This window comes from Pinus tabuliformis, chromosome 6 (genome assembly GCF_031772625.1).
Source record: "Pinus tabuliformis cultivar Carrire ecotype Pingquan chromosome 6, CPIR1, whole genome shotgun sequence".
Lineage (NCBI taxonomy): Eukaryota > Viridiplantae > Streptophyta > Pinopsida > Pinales > Pinaceae > Pinus > Pinus tabuliformis.
The window spans coordinates 369,553,373-369,571,720 of NC_142292.1; the positions used below are offsets into that span (position 1 = coordinate 369,553,373).

The following is an 18,348-nucleotide window of genomic DNA, read 5'->3' on the forward strand; positions in this document are numbered from 1 at the left end:
TTTCAACAAACCATTGGTTTCCATTTTGTAATTTTATCCATACCTTACCCTTTCCCACAATTTTACATGGTTCATCATCACCCAAATAAACCTATCCAAAATCACCTTCAACATAATCTTGAAAATATTTCCTATGGGATGTGGCATGAAATGAATCCCCCAAGTCTATCACCCAAGAATCAACAATGTTATCTATTGAAAGGATTAAAGCATCTTGTAACACATCACTTGCTACATTTGCTTCCTTATTATTCTCTTGTTGTCCATCTCTTTTTTTCTTTTAGAGACTAATAATCTTTCTTCTTGTCTCCTTTCTTCCCACAATGTTAGCATTCTAACCTCCCTCAAGATTTGAACTTGACCTTCTTACCAATTCCCTAGGCTCTTTCCTCTCTCCCTTTGTCTTCCCTTGTATTCTACAGTCAAAGCATTACCTCATGTCTCACCTGTGCTTTTCTATCCCATTTCCTCGCTAAGGATAGCACCAACACCATCATCAAACTTTAAAATGTTTTAACCAAAGTCATAATTACTCACAACCATGACCAAACCATTCCAACTTTTTGGAAATGAGCACAAAATCAAAAGAGCCCTAACCTCATCATCAAAGTTTACTCCTACAAAACTTAATTGACTGGTGACTATGTTAAATTCATTTAAATGATCAACAATAGACCCACCTTCTAACATCTTCATATTAAATAAACACTTCATAAGAAATACCTTGTTGGAAGCTAAGTGTTTTTCGTACAATTTAGCCAATTTCGTCATCAAACCCTCTGTTGTTTTTTCTTTTCAGATGTTGAAAATGACCAATGCTATAGGCATAACTATATTTTTCTTGATGCCTTCTCTGTCAATAATCTCCCATTCTTTGTCTTTCCTAGTCGTTGGCTTCTTTGCTATTCATCCCAATGTTAGAAAAATATTTTTATAATATAGATAAACTTCCATTTGCATCTTCCATAGCTAGTAGTTTTAGTCATCAAACCTCTCCACCCTAAAACCTTCTTCTGCCATTTCTCCCACTCAAACTAAGAATCCTCATTTCTATGAGTTTTATCGGTCAAATAAACCTTCGTCTCTAATACCAATTGTTAGGAACAAAATCACAAAGCAATAAAATCCAATGTTGCAGTTATCGTTATCGGGATATTATTGGCGAGGGGAAAAAATCGTAAAAATCGGGAAAAGATCGTAAAATACAAAAATATTCATTTTTTCAATTTTTTTTAATATCTAAAGCATCTACAACATAAAATAAATACATTGACACATAAATATGATAAAAGAACTAACATATAAGATATGTAATCTCATTTCTAGTGCTACATCACACATAACAGTGAATCATGCCCTGAATAGTAAGCCCTGACTCCTGAGTCCCAACTCAGCCTCAAAATATCAACAAAAAATATAATAATGTATCTCATATCATGAGTCATAATGTCATATACAATGAAATGAACCAAATAACTAAAGTCTAATACTATTGATTTCATTTGCCCTTCTTGCGAGAAAATGCAACAGCTTTCCCTTTCCCTCTAGATGTAGATGCCGATGGAGTTGGCAGTGGACTCTGTTGTGCTCTAGACGATGAAGAACTAGGAGCTACAGGAGGTAGACCACGTCCTCTACTAGTGACAGGGGTAGCCTGGGTAGGTTGTGTCACCTCCTCCTCCTGTTGCTCCTCCTCATCATCAAAAAATCGGAGAAACGAAAAAAATAAAAATAAAAATAAAAATAAATAAAAATCCAAAGATTTTTTCCCAAAAAATCGTGATTTGCCGAAAGATCGTGATTTTCGCAAATCAAAATGAATGCAAAAATAAAATATAGAATAAAACAATACAGAGGAGACACCAATATACGTGCTTCACTTGATTTGAACTACATCCATGAAGAAATAGCCAATCTTTCCTTTTATCATGTCCAGCAAAATGATGGGATTACAACCTAAAACACATCCATTGCAACCTCCTCTTCTCTCTCTCATAGTCTCCTTTCTCTCAAATATAATGTTATCTCAATAATACACTGCTGCAATACAATTCCCTCATAAAAAGAGGGTTGCCTTCAACGGATAAAAAGAAAACAAAAAACAAAAAAACCCTAGAATAATATCTACCATCAAATCTATGACCTGATAATGAACGGTCCAAATTGACTATGAAATTTTAATATTGTACAAGGAATTTTTCCCAAAAACTTATCTTCGGGGGCGCTACCCCTAAATCCCCAACAGGGGGGGATCCAAAGAGTTGTCGTCGTCCCCCATGGACCCCCAGTGATAATAGTAGGAGGAAAAGATCCCTTACATCCCCCGTCAGGAACTGGGGTCCAAACACGACTAAAAGAAAGACCTCTAAATCAAGAAGATAACCCGGATCCACAACCAACAGTAACATAGTTGTAGCAATGACTCTTTTGTAGGATTGCAGGATGTGTGTCAATCATTTGAAGATTGAAGCATGTCTAACTGAAATAATACTTCACTTGATTGACCTTGCTTACACCATTATGGATTCATGCTCTTGTAGATTACACCTTAAATATCCTCCAAGACTTGAGTACTTCACTTCAAAAGCAAAAAGTGAAGATAAAAGTGAATATTACAACAATTGACTGTTACTTGAATTGGTCATTATACTAAACTGAATTTTACCAAATTGAATGTTCTTTGAAGCACAACTTTATTCATTTCTGTTAATTTGGTAGCTCAGGGACAAATTCCCTCCTTTGGACAACCTTCCTCATCCAGATAAGACCCTCTTTGCCCTTGGAAGAATTTAATTTGGTCAAAGAAAATAATTTTTTTAATGAGAAAACCCACATGTTCACAAAAGTACAGCTTGTCCTAAAGGTCAAATCGGGTCTCCAAGAAAGCATATAAATACACGACAAGTCAACCTCATTTGGACATCACATCAACTCATCTTCTTCTTCTCTCTCCTTCTTGGATTGGTTTGTACAGGTCTGAAGCAAGGCAGCCGAGCTCACATGTGCGAAGGGATAGAGGCTAATCTGAAATTCTGCATTGACTTTTCTACTGAGAGAGTTTGACTAGCCATTGACCAAGTTTGACTTCACATTTTGACCCCCTTTGACTTGCAAAATTTCGGTTTTGGGAGGCCACATTCTTTGGCACAAAGATTGAGGCTTTCTGGGAAGTTTGACTTTTGTTGACCACAGGTTTGACTGCAATTTCTCTCTCCTTTGACCGGGCAGTTTTGGCACTGTTTTGACTTGACTTTGACTAGCGAAAGAGGCTGAATATTTTGACCTTTGATCGAGCTCATTCGGAGGCTGTTTGACCATTGACTTGTGACTGGTTAGAACTCAGGGCACCTTTGACTGCTGTTGACTTTGACCAGATTTGACTTTTGGGCTCATCTCTTGGATTTTGGATATTGGTTTATTGGAAAGTCAAAGTTGTTGACCTTTGACTCTTGGTTGATGAATTCGATCATTGTATCTCTTTGCTGGACATTTAATGACAATCTAATAAGAAGAAGAATTTGAAAGGGTTTTCCCCCTTGTGGGTTTTTTCCCTGGCCTTTGACCAAATTTGGTGTCTCTTGTTATTGCTCTTGATTGCCTTCTACTGTCATAGCATTTATTGTTCTATCTAGAATTGCTATTTAACATTGGAAGATTAAATTTGATTGCTAATTGAAGAAAAGATTGGGCTAAAGTGATTGTAAAAGCATAGAACAGTGGAAAATTAACAATTTCATCAGAAACATGAAGTACACATCTTGCTTGAGTACCCCTTGTTAACTTGATCAGCACATTAATGCATTAGATAGAATAGAAGATTAGCAAATTCTCAATTATCTTTTAAATATATAAAGATTAGCCCTGAGCTTAGATTAGCATGTTACCAAGTATGGACTTGAGATTGGCAACCCAACAGTCATTGGGATTAGGATCTATGAGAGATTCCCTTGTCACACTAAAGCCCTCAGCTTGGGATGGTTCTGTGTCATGCAAACATATGGTTGATTGGAGAATCATCAAACACAATATGATATGTATTCATCTCGTATCTGCAATGCAAGTAATTACTTTTATTTACTGTTGCAAATTTTAACGTGTTACAATTGATTTATATCTTTCATTCTGTTGTCATAATAATCTGTGCATGCAAGATCTTGATGATTAATGAATTTTTAATTCTGCATGTTGAAATTTCTAGATGCATGTAGTTTACAATTGGCTTGATTTTCGCTGTGCTTGAGAAAGAATATGTGACAAACCTGTCTTGCTTGTGATCAAAACCAGAGGTTGCAACTAATGGTTCAGATTGTTTAGTACCCTGGTCCTCCAAGAGCTAGGGTTGGTTACATGGCACAGACTCTGGCTGGGGAAGATTATATACCCAAAATTTTGTTACCACCACAAACAGTCAACCAAACAACCATAGACCTGGGATCATAGCCCCATTGAGTGATAACTTTTTAGGATTATGTTTGCAAATAGCTAAGCCTCCTCCACCGCCCGTGTAGTTCAAGGTCAAATAAGGGTAGTTGCACCAGATGCAATTTAAGCATTGTTGCAGCTTAAACCAATTGCATTTTATTTCTCAAAACATATGAAGCTAAGGTCTATACTCAAATTTTTCATTCTCCTTGTCATCCACTTTCTGCAAGAATCAGTCTGCCCTCTAACATTCCAACTTAGGAGGTTAATATACCCAAGCCTAACTATCCTACAATCCTTGTTATTCTAAATATTAAGGGCTGCATAACAAGGTGACATTTTTCCATTTCTAAGTAGGAATCTATCTAACGTACCCTCATTGACCTTTCAGGCAACTTAGTTACCTTGTGGTATTCATCTCAAGCTTTTTCTGGAACTCAGACTCTTTACTTGGTGGAGTCACATGACGGGGATCCTTCACTAGCTTGGTTTCCTTTCCCTTTCAGAAACTTGTCACTTGGGAAGACACTATTGGTGCTGCATGCTTGGGACTCTGAGAAGCGTGGGCACCTGTGTTCCGTAGGGGTTGATGTTTGATGGGTCTTGAATGCGGAGAACCTCTTTTTTTATGATTCTTTGGATTTCCTGTCATTACTCTTTTTTTACACCAATCCAACCCTCTAGATCAGCCATTGACTGAGATGGGGTGTGATAGATATGCTACAGTAGTGGAACCACAAATTAGTGCAATAGGACCATGTGTGTTTTGGGCACATGTATGATGGCATAGCACTAACCATGTGTGATTTGTCTGCATGGGAAGTTTGAGGTGCGCATGTTTATCACCTCACTCAAGAAGGGAAACTGATGTGAAAGGTGCATCACCAAATTACCAATCACCCCTAGAATCTGAGAGGGTTGTATTGCATGCCAGCTTGCACATCTTCTTTATATATTTGTATATAACGTTGTAGTTGTGGGCTGTCAAGGAAAGCAATCCCCAAGTTGCAGGACTCATCAAGGTACTTCAATTAATTGCAATATTCCTGTGACATTTTTAGAATTTGCTTCTGATTTGTGTACCTTGAGAAGCAGACCCATCATAAAAGATTCAAAGAATCAAGGATCTGAAAGTAAAAATTCCAAGCACAGAAGCATAACTCAAAAGAGCTGCAAGGCAGGTAATCATGCCTTAATATAGAACATTAATAGGTAAAGTCTGAAAATTTCATTAAATTTGTTTCAATTGTCACGTAACGATGTTAAATACAGCCCTGAAAAGCAAGGAAGATGTGAGTACAAACATATGGGGTTTACTTTCAAGAAACAAGTTTGAAGAGATGCTTGAAGGAAGAAGATGTCAAGCAACATCAAGGTACGCAGTTCAAACAGGTACGGAGAGAATTCCAGCTTACAATTAATACTCTACATGAAAATTAATATGTTTTATCAAGCTGTGGATTTTACTCTATGTGGATCTCAATTGGTCTTAATCAGTACATTCAGTTTTAAAAAATATATATATATTTTAGATGCAAAGAAACCCTTATCCTTTCAAACTTTGCCTGGCCATCTATGATTCCTGATTTTTGTAAGAGAGAAACTAGATGATTCCCTTTTTTTACTTCTGCAAAAATATATCAAAATTCAATTTCTGATCATAGGAATGAAGGAAAGAACATTTACCCTTTTGCAATCCTCTACCTTGGTGCAGAGAGGCTTTTCTACAAGTATGTGATGAGGCTTCGGATGGCTTATAATATCCATGAGGATTTGATAATGAGTCATATTTGGTGTAGAAACAACCACAATATCACACAACCCACTGTCCAACAACTCATGGTGACTTGAAAATACCTGTAAATATCCCAAGTTACATATGTATGAAGTTTTATCAGATACACTAAAACATAGTAAGAAAGTTTCAAAGCGTCATGGTTACAACTTGGAAAATGAAAACTATAATTATACCAAGAGGGTTCTGGTAAACAAATTTTAAACGTGTCACAGAAATTGGGTTCTGATGAGAGAGATGAGTTATGGATGAAGTGGCTTTTGAAGAAAACAATGAATTTGAAATTCCATTTATCTTACTCTACTCTCTCAGAGAATACATGCTAAACTCTGTAAAAAAAGGAGAAAAAAAAGCAGCATCCCACCAGATTAGCCAACTCATCCATGGGAAGGTCAGTGTGGCAGACAGCGATTGATTGTATGTTGTGCTCTCTAATGACGAACTATTTGAGGCCCTTACCTCTATGAAGAATGGTATGTCACCCAACATTGATCAATTGTCATGTGAATTCTTCAAGGCAATGTAGGACATTGTTGGGGGGCATTTGTTGTATGGCCAATGAAGCCTTCTCCTTTGGCAATCTGCCAACCTCTCTTGGTCAAGGGGTTATTTTTCTTTTAATGATGGTGAATCAGTAACTCGTTGGAGTAACCCGGGCAAGGCCCAAGATCAAACCTACTTGCTACCACTATAACAACAAGAGTATATCCAACAGCTTTCAAGCTATATATACCAATGACTTATGACTTAGCAAGAGTCGAGATGTCATGAACCCTATTAGAGAGCTCTATCTAGGGGTCACCTACTCTTCGAGCCTTATCACAACAAGCCAACAAGTTGCTTGCAGAAATTGACACTGGGTGGAGGGGATAACAAACCATTATCCCAACCACTTGGTCTAAACGAATGGGACCTCGGTCAAGTGTTATTACATTGATTGTGAAGAATGCATCTCGAGACACTATTGGCTGAAGGAGACTCATTATTCTTTAGCATCTCCTAAAAAATTTGGTGCTTGGTCTCCAAATGTAAGAGTTGCATAATAGATTGTTAGGAAAGAATACACGGGATTTGTCTAGGGAAAATTCATCTTGAAACAATGATATTTTCATGAGAGGCTATGGAATGGGATAGAAACACTAGCTAGGACTCTTTATTTCTTAAAATCAACTTTGACCAGGCATGTGATAAGGTTGATTGGTCCTTTCTTACGAAGATGATTCAGCACCTTTGATTTGATTCCGACTATGATGCCTTGGCGGGTACTCTCTTTTCCAATGCCTAAGCATTTTTTATGTGCACTATACCTTGATAAATCACATATTGCTTCATCATTCGATAAAGCAAGGGTGTCCTCTTTCCCCTTATTTGTACGTACTAGTTGTTGATGCCTTGGACTATGTGCACTATACCTTGATAAATTACATATTGCTTCATCATTCGATAAAGCAAGGGTGTCCTCTTTCCCCTTATTTGTACGTACTAGTTGTTGATGCCTTGGATTGTTTAGAATCGACTTAGATGCAAGGAAGACTACAAGCATTTCTTTATCAAATGGGTTTGACATGGTTCATAAATAATAACCATTTTGTTGATGATTCTCTTTTCTCGATTCAGGTAGATCAAATATCAATGAAGGTTACCAGGAGTTCTTTGGATCTCTTTTGTAGTGCTTCTAGGCAATGGTTAGTGAGCGAAAAATTAGCTATTGGTTGGTCAAGATTGATGATCCTCCAACTCGGATCCCGTTGCTATGGACTTGGGTCAAACCTATGTTGATTGTTTGGTACTTAGGGCTCTTGTTTGGAATAGCTCTTTCAATTGTTTATATGTCATAGTGGTGCCTACAAAACCTTCAATGAAAACTTCTTATATAGCAATACAAAGATCTTCCCTTCGCATGAAACCAACAGTTGTTTCAAGAATTTTACAAGCTTCGCACATTTATTACGTCCTAGCATTGCCCTATTTAAGAAATTGGAGCAGCTCCTCATACTTTTCTACGGTCGAAGTTTGGTAGGGAGTGAGGACTTCCTAGGTTCCTTGGGAGGAGTGTATTATGCCTAAGGAGAAGGGAGCACCATGCTTTATTGGCGTTGCAACTCAAAGTCATATTTTAATGGTAAAATGGGGAATTAGGTGGTCTAAAGGTTGCACTCCCTGGTAGATCCTCTTCCAATATTAGTTCCAATCTACTCATCATTTACTTTTTCTTCAAGGCACATTTGGGCTATGTGATATATCCTCTCTCCCTACACCTCTTTAGGATTTATTGGTTCTTCATTTGAAGGAGGATGTGAGAAACCTAGAAGTTTGTTACACCTCTTTAGGATTTATGGGTTCTTCATTTGAAGTTGCTATGTAGGATACCTAGAAGTTTGTTGCCCCTTCGGTTAGGTAGAATTTTTCATGTAGCCATGTAGGATAGGATTTGGATTGACACCCTATCTGGCATTAGATTCATCAAGTTCATCATAATTCTGAGCATCTGAGATTTCAGGCGCACAGCTTGATAAGGGAGGATAAGAGAGGATAATAATCAGACTTAAATGCTTATGACAGCCTTAGAAAAAGTACCTCTAAAGGCCACTGGTAAGGAGAGGCCAAGTTCATACCAGCTTGATAAGGGAGGATAATAATCAGACTAAAATGCTTATGACAGCCTTAAAAAAAATACCTTTAAAGGCCACTAGTAAGGAGAGAACAAGTTCATAGTAGCTTGAAAAGGGAGGATAATAATCAGACTAAAATGCTTATGACAGCCTTAAAAAAATACCTTTAAAGGCCACTGGTAAGGAGAGGCCAAGTTCATAGCAGCTTGATAAGGGAGGATAATAATCAGACTAAAATGCTTATGACAGCCTTAAAAATAATACCTTTAAAGGCCACTGGTAAGGAGAGGACAAGTTCATAGCAGCTTGATAAGGGAGGATAATAATCAGACTAAAATGCTTATGACAGCCTTAAAAAAATACCTTTAAAGGCCACTGGTAAGGAGAGGCCAAGTTCATAGCAGCTTTATAAGGGAGGATAATAATCAGACTAAAAAGCTTATGACAGCCTTAAAAAAAATACCTTTAAAGGCCACTGGTAAGGAGAGGCCAAGTTTATAGCAACTTGATAAGGGAGGATAATAATCAGACTAAAATGCTTATGATAGCCTTATAAAAATACCTTTAAAGGCCACTGGTAAGGAGAAGCCAAGTTCATAGCAGCTTGTTGGGATGGTAAGTGAGGATCAGCAACACAAACAACTGATGCTCCATCAACATGTGCCAAGTTTAACATGTGTTCTCTGCCCATCATCCCCACCCCAATTATACCATACCTCTGCTCCATCCCCACTTCGTATTGATCTGAAACTATTAGGCCTTTGGGGGCCGTTCAGCAACATTTTTATGGGATGTGTCAACCGCCAGCTATGGCACGTTAAAAGAAATACGTTCACGAAAAAAATAAAAATTAAGTACAACAGCAAACATACTGACAGAACCTGACCAAATACATTCCCCCACGAGGACACAAAAACTACGGTGACAGAATATGACCAGGTACATTCCCTCCAGCAGTAATATGACCAGGTACATTCCCTCCGCGGGAAGAGAACGTGACCAAGTACTTTCCCACCGACGGAACAAAAAAAACCTACGGTGACAGAAAATGACCAAGTAGATTCGCTCATAGGAAACACAATATTGGCTCGATCCAGATCGCAAAATCCAGGTACAGCCATATGCTTTATGTTATTAATGTAGGTATTTTTGGACTCTTTCGTCTTTTTATAATGTGTACAAAAATCCAATAAATTTTTATTTTTGTCTTCTTTAGAAAATTCCAATAGGATGTTAATTTAGTTTTTGTAATTATTTTTAATATGACATAGTATCTCATTTCACTAGTGGAATACCGTATAACAATAATATTAAAAAAAAATGGGTAACATTTTAAAATAAATTTAATTTGCTTTATTTTTAAATAAATATGATGAATCATAATTTATAATAATATAATTTTTTTTTAAGTACGAGTCAAGTTGTGGTAATGTCATTGTTATTGTTGTTTTGCACATTGCTACTGTATATTTTTTTATTATACAATATTATGTACTATGCATTGTTTGTGGTTGATTTAATGTGTTATTGTTTAAATCTAAGCCTAAGTAAGTTTGAGGGCTCAACAAGATTGTGATGTTAAGGGCTATGAATCCAATTTGTAATGACATTATAATATTGAATCATTTTCCATGTGGATGGTGAGAAGTTCTTAGCCATGCAAGGTTGTATTATATAGTTGATTAAAAGAATCTAGAATCTCAGTATTTATTTATTTAACCAATACATTTTAAATTAGATTAATAAGTTGGATATCTCATTCTATAAAGTTGATTAACCAGAATTTGTTAAATATAAATATCGACGTGGGATATTCAAGAAAAGGGCCAACAGTTAAATATAACTGAATATACATATCCCAACTGTAGTCGTCAAACTTCATTGTTTTTAAAATCCATTTATAAAAAACTAGTTGGAAATGCAAATTTCGTAAAGTTGATTAACACAAATTTGTTAAACAATACATATAAATTGTAATAGTGAATTAAATAAAGACAATTCTTAAACGCAACTATCCCACCTGTACTAGTAAATGTTCTTCCTTATTCAAAAGTCAGATTTCAAATACGACACTGTTAAATATTTTGATTGTATTATTCATAATCAAGTAAAAATAGGAAAATAATAATAATGGACAGCCCATCTGTATCTGCAGATGCAATTCAAGATACAACATAATCCTGGTATGTGCAGTTCAAGGTACTGCGTAATAATGGACAACCTTTCTGTAGATGCAATTCAAGGCACAACATAATCATGATATGCACAGTTCAGAATATTGTGTAATCATGCCTCGACGATAGTCAAAACATCCTAGGGACGAGGTTTAAAAGAAGGCTAGCATATGCCGCATGTCCCAACACTGATAGAGGATCAATTCCAGTGCCTAGATCCTATTCAGTGAAGTCCTAAAATTGAATGAATCAAAAAAAAAAATATGCACCCTTACCATCATGAAAGAAAACGGTGCACTGGGTCAATGCAAACATCAAGGACTATTACAAATTTTATCTCTCCAGTCATAACTTTTATGTGATCTAAACTATTGAAACGAGCTTATTTCCCAACAAAAATCTCCAAAATTGAGAAATGCCCTAACCTATTAAACTGAGTGTCTTGTTAAACCACTTCCAAAACAATGCAATGCCTTAAATAATATCTTTTTATAAGAATGCTTATGAAGTATTTAGCTTTTAATTGGCTATTTTTATTTTCATTGTAAATTTCCCAAATATTTTGAAATCTGATGACGAGGAAAGAAAACAATTGCTTTTTATAAGAATGTTTATGAAGTATTTAGTTTTCAATAGGTTACTTTTATTTTGATCTTAAATTTCCCAAATATTTTGAAATTAGATGAAGAGCAAGGTCAACAATTGTCTTAACTGTTGTGTATCAAATTCTAGGATATCTCTAAAATTTGCAATCCTATTAAACCAAATCTCTAATTGTTGTGTATCAAATTCTAGGATATCTCTAAAATTTGCAATCCTATTAAACCAAATCTCTAATAGTTGCATAATGCTAGATGAAGACCAAATTCGTTGGATGTTCAGGTAGAGTTTTACAATGCTCACAGTTTGAAGGCACAAACAACATAAAACATTTAAATACCATTTGTCCATGGAAAACCAAAAAAATGGATCAAAACACTGTCACTGCAAAATTTATGAATGGGAAACGATATAAAACCTCTCACGTTTATTAATGCATAATGCCAAAAGAAACTCACACTTGCATAGAGTAATTATGTCAATAAATAAATGATAAATGCATTAACTAGATATTAAATGATAAATAGAAAGGAAACTTGACATGGCAAGAAGCCTTACTGTTAAATTTGTAATATTATCAAACATGACATATGCTAAATGCTTAACTTTGATGTTGCAATGATTGACTTTAAAAGGCTTTTGCAATGACTTTAAAAAGCCAAAATTACAAGTAAAATGCCATAAGATACTGACCATGAAAATAGAGAAGCAAAAATTGAGCCTAATAATCACCCACAAGTATCAAAATACCAATTCAATCTTCACGCCTCTTTTGAAAATTGTGTCTATGAAAATACTAGTGTTTTTGGAAAATCTTTAGTTCTCTAAATAGAGAGTCATTCATCATCTTCACGAACCGATGAAGACACATCCTGATCTTCGTTGTCCAAAGAATGTTGGCACCCTCGCAATCTTCGCTATGATTTTCTATTATAAGTACCGAAGCTTTTCTAGAAGACCTTTCCAAACCCAAAAGTTGCTTTAAAAATATTTGTTGATGGATATATTGAGAGCAACTGGGTAATGTAAGTGTCATTGTTTGGAGAGGAGTAGTTCTTAGAAGCCAACCCAGGAGAGCAATTTCATCCCCATTAAATATTGAAATTGTTACGTGCATCTTATTTACGTTGTCTAGCGAAGAATCAAGTTTGCTTCCTCCAACCCTAACCTGTTCTGCCATGAAAATTTTGCCTTTGTAAATTTGCCAAGTCTACATACTTGGTGTATTGTGAAGGTCACCACAGCACTTTCCAAATTCTATACACCTGAATCAATGCTTTTTATTGCAATCTTGAACCCATAAAATCACATATATCTATAAAAACAAATAGAAGCCAGATAAAATTTATAACATACTATGCTAGAAAGTTGTGAATAACAAAAAAATAAAATAAACAATTTAGTCAGCATAGTTTCATAATTAACATGGCCTTTTGGATTTGAAATGTGAATCGATAGGAACTTTCCTGTCAGATTTGGGAAGAATTTTATTGAAGGTTTGTTTTGAGTGCTCCATGTCAAGATCATTGCCTCACTTGTCGTGAAAGAATCCAAAGATGGGAAACAAAGACAAAACACCTACAATTTGCAAACCACTGCATCCCTGCAAACCCGCAAGCGCGAAAAAACAATTTGGCCGAGATCGAATGTCACGCCATCTTAATCAAGTAAATGCGAATACTATTCGGCAAATGGCCATTTAATTCGAAGATAGAAACATGTAAATGCGAATATTGTTTGTCAAATCGATGTTTAATTCAAAGGTAGAAACCATGGGAGTTTAATGCAAAGCCTTAACTGCAATTTACGAACCCGTACTCTATGACCTAACGCCTCAAGGTATGGAGTGACCACAAGTGGCTGACGTATTGCCTCGGGGCCCATAGTTCTGGCATAGGCGGCGGTATTATGTCAACGCGGGAAAATTTGCATAAATCAAAGCAGTTGTTTATAATGTGATTTTTTGAAAGTTTTTTTGGTGGGTTTTTTCTGGTCAAAATCCGGCAGCAATTTATTGGAATGGCAAGTTTGATAGCTAGTTTCTGCACAATCAAATCGTACCAGGGGTTTTTTAGGGCGCTGAATCCAAATATGCAGTTAAAAAACCATTTTAACTGCAACAAATCAAGATTTAACCTCAATTTCTTCCGCCGGATTCCGTCAAAAAATCTCCAAAAAATCGCATTATAGACAACTCCTGAACCAAAATTTAACTATGGAAATAAAATTAAAAATTTCCAATACGGTCAAAAAAATGATCCACGGCAATCATAATAAGTTGTAAGCGGTCTTCTAGCGTTGATGCCCACCTCCATCTGAAGCTCAGAATACAACACTGCCAAGCCAAGATCGGAGGGCCATTAGGACAGAGGCTGACATATAGCATCGGTCATTGTAGCCATCGTGCTGGTGGCGGACTTACATCAACCTAAAAAACATTTGAAAAATCAATGTTGAACTTAGAAAATGCATGAACATTTCACTTTACGAACCAAAATAATAGTTTTGCATAATTAGTAGATATCACTGGCAGTGACATAATAACATAAATTAAAATTTTATGTATAAAGTTTTAGATTGACTATAAATAAGTGTGTTTTTAAGACATTCATGGTCATAAATTACACTTCAAATCATTTATAAATTATTTTAGTGAAAAAATAAAAATATGAATTAGAATTGCACTATTACATATAAAATTATTTTTGTAATATAAATATTTATTCATTGGAACATATATAAATTAAATGGTTGGTAAATGTGGATAGGTATAAATCCATAACAATAAAGACATTTCATCATACATCTCAAGATACTTAAAAAAAACAAAATTTAAAAATTAACAAAATTATAACTTTATTTAAAATAATATTTATTACTATTAATAATGAAAAATAATAATAAGTTAATTAAACATATATAAATTTTAAAAAAACTTGTAACAAGATTTGTAAGCATTGGGATTCATACCATTTTATCATGAAGATTTTTAATGTGTAAATAAATTTTGTTATAATATTATGCTCCAATATTATGGTTTATCAATATCACATCTCCAAAAAACTATAACACTTATTCATAATCTGTGCATATTGGCATTGATCCCTAGACGGGATGTGGTAACATGTATCGTCTCCCACCTGACCTCACTCAATTTCTCAAGAACAAAGATATCCTCATGATCGCCAACATTGTTGACCCTGAGAATACCTCCCTTTTCGCACAAGCATGGAAATCTGTTGATCATTTGGGTATACCTGTTCGGTGGCAGCAAGATTGGGATGGATATATCAATGCATTGACAAAATCTCATGTACGCATCAAGGAGGGAGTCTATGAACTCATTTGGGCCCCTACTGGGCATGGTGCATACACTCCCAAAGATGGTTATCCCATCATACATGCTGCCCATATGCCGCCTGTGCTTATGGAATGGTGGCATAGTCTTTGGAAGCTTAAAGCTCCTCCTCGAACCAAACTGTTCATGTGGAACGTCTTAATGAATAAGACACCAACTGGGGTTAACTTGATGAAACGATCCTTCTTCGGCCCCTCTTGGTGTGTTCTCTGTCAACAAGCAGAGGAAACAAATGATCATCTTTTTCTGCTTTTCCCTTCGGTGATCCACATATGGGAACAAGTTCTATCAACATTATCCATTTCCAACAGATGGCACGGGCATAATGTATTGGAGGCCTGGAATCGATGGAGGGAGGGGTCCTCGAACCAAAAAGTTCATTGTCTTCCTCTGATAACATGCTGGACTATCTGGCTCAATAGGAACGGGATCATATTCAGAGACAGAGTGGCTCGATGGCCATCATCTATTGCCCAAATTGTATCTGCCTATCATGATATCCCGAAAGATGATCCCACACCTACTGGCCGCGTTGTGACACCTGAAGTCATTGATCATAATCTCTCTTGGGCATACTTTGATGGTGCAGCTCAAGAACAAGGATGTGGGGGGGTATACTATTGCATAAATATGAAAATCATCTCTTCTGAATCTAGATGGGCTTGGGGATGGGCACAAACAATTATGTTGAACTGATCTCTCTTAGACATCTCCTCCATTTTTCTCTTACACATGCATGCAGTCATATTCAGATTTTTGGAGACTCTAAAATAATCATAAACTGGTTCAACAACTCATTTGCATGTCATATGCACTCTCTTAGAAACATTTTGGATGAAATCATGCTCTTAAAAGCACAATTTACTTATATCTCTTGTCAACATATTTACAGGGAGCGTAATATGGTTGTCGACCAGCTTTCCAAGGTAGCCACGGTGCAACCCAAAGGACTGTGGATAATACAGGAGCAGTAGGGAGATGAACACTTCCAATATTATCATCGTCCCTACATAGATTAGTTCTACCAGCGGGCCGATAGGCCCTAATTTTTGCAGTATATAGCAGTGATTACTATCAGTACTTGTTTTATACATTGTATATATTTTTTCTATGAATAGTTACAGTATACCCTGCGTGGTAAATATGTACAGACTTATATTTTTTTGATGGCTATGGCCAACCTTACAGCATATGCCATACAAGCATCTACTACATGTAATTTTCTATATTAATGGAAAATTGTGATTTTTCCCCGGGGAAAAAACACTTATTCATATAATAGTTATGTTTTTTAATTAATGAATTTGGTTAAAAAGACAAAAAAAACATAATTATTTTAAAAATAAATTTTAAACATTTTTTTATATCACTAAGAATATTTTATAGAAATTGATTTTTTATCATTTACTTAATAATTATTCATAATCCCATTAAAATTTTAAAACATCTATTTTAAAATAAACATATCTATGAACCATATAAAATAATCACCACTTTTATAATATTATATTTTAAAATATTTATTTATTAAATATCTAATTTATATAATATTTATGTATAAAATTTTGACACTTTTATAATATTATATTTTAAAATATTTATCTATAAAATTTTGACTTCCAATGCAAATAGAAAAGAAGAAGATAAATGTAAATGATTTTTCATTGTTAGAGGGATTTATAAATCGAGTGATGTTTGTATTGATAATTTGATATGATAGGCATCATCCACTGGGGTGGTAAATTTTCTTAGACAATCGAAATGGTCGAAATCTGACAATTGTTTTTTCAAAAATTTGGCAGGAGTGTTTGAATCGTGTTTTTGATGGTGGAAATAGGTTCAACACCATTAGAAATCCCTGGGCACCCTTACAAAGAAAATATGTCGAATTTTATCAAAATCTTGTCAAAATTTCCATAATTTTCCAAACAAATTTGAAACGTGATATTATATTATTCCATAGAAAACTTCAACATAAAATCGGCAACATGGTTAGTGTCAAAATGTTATTATGATATGGGACCTTTTTCTTAACAAAATTACTATAACATATAGTTGACAATATAATATTATTATAGTAATAGTAAAATGGTTTTCATATTATATATATATATATATATATTTATGAGAAAAATTATATTTATTTTTTGTTAATTAGGGTATCTTGAGTGGTCTCTCTACTGAGATTCAATTCTTGCAAGTCACATCATGGATGTTTACAACATTGATATTATATGGAATATGTACCATTGTCTCTATAAAAATATATATTTATTTTTTTATAAAAATATATAAATTTTAAATTATATTTAAAAACAAATTATTTTATATAATTAATTATTTTTAATTAAAAATAATAAATGTTAAGTAATATATTTAATATTAAATGAAAAATTAAAATGTTACAAATTGAATGGGTTGTTTTTAAGTAATAAAATTGATTAAAATATTTGAATTATAAAATTAACATAAATTAAATAATTCTCTTTTGTTCCTAGATGTTCTTGTCATGCGACTTCTCGATGGCTTTCTAACCCATCAAGTTTACAAAAAAAAGACCGACATTGATTGTTATCTTCATGTTCATTCTCACCACCACTCTTCCCAAAAATCTTGCGTTCTTGAAACCCTCATCTCATGATCCCTTAAAATTTCTGGTCGCCAAGCATTCCCCTCTAAAAAGGCCCACCTATTCCAAGCTTTCAAAGCCAATGGTTATTCTTCTCCACAAATCAATAAAGTGTTCAAGGGCATCTCTAATCCCAGATCCATTAAACCTCCTTCCTTTCATCCTTAATGTCAAGTTTCTCTCCCTTACATAAAAGGGACCACTAACCTCATAGCAAAAATCTTGTTCAAAAATAACGTTAAAATCATTTAAAGCCCACAAAACTTTGAAGCAGTTGTTTCAGTCAGCCAAAGATAAGTCTGACCCCATGTTGAATTTGAGGGTTTACCAAATCTCCTGTTCATGTGGAAAATCATACATTGGTCAAATTGGACATCCCTTCAAAGCTCATAATAAGGAGCATATTGTTGATACCAATCATCTTAGACTATCAAAATCAACCAAGTTGAGTACTCTTTCAACTCGAAACATCTAATTTGCATTGATTAAACCAAAATCCTCGCCTCTATTCCTTCTTACAATTCCAAAATCATTAAAGAGACCCTTGGAATAGAGAAACACCCCAAAAAAATTAATCGAGAGGATGAATATAATTTAAGCCATTCTTGGCAACCAATTAGCCACCATCTGACCCATTAGCTAACATTTTTTGCATCCTTATATTCAATAATCTCATGTTATAATAATTTCTTTTTGTTAGGCTAGGTATTGGTAACTCCATGAATTGATGGTTTCAATTAGGAAAATTATTAATATAT

The 18,348-nt window shown here is 34.9% G+C and overlaps 1 protein-coding gene across 5 annotated transcripts in view; it reads right to left on the bottom strand.

Annotated features, from left to right (window-relative positions):
- LOC149258832 (Oxidoreductase family protein) overlaps nucleotides 1-9,634 on the bottom strand; it is a 112,453-nt gene extending 102,819 nt beyond the window's left edge. The window contains exons 1-2 of one of the 5 annotated variants that reach the window (XM_089416498.1): nucleotides 9,392-9,634; nucleotides 6,109-6,279 (exon numbers count right to left, since the gene is read on the bottom strand). In XM_089416498.1, coding sequence (XP_089272624.1) covers nucleotides 6,109-6,279; nucleotides 9,392-9,556 — 336 coding nt within the window. In that variant the 5' untranslated portion in view covers nucleotides 9,557-9,634. The other 4 variants (XM_089416485.1, XM_089416489.1, XM_089416517.1 and 1 more) reach the window with 4 other exon arrangements.
- Nucleotides 9,635-18,348: the final 8,714 nt, after the last annotated feature.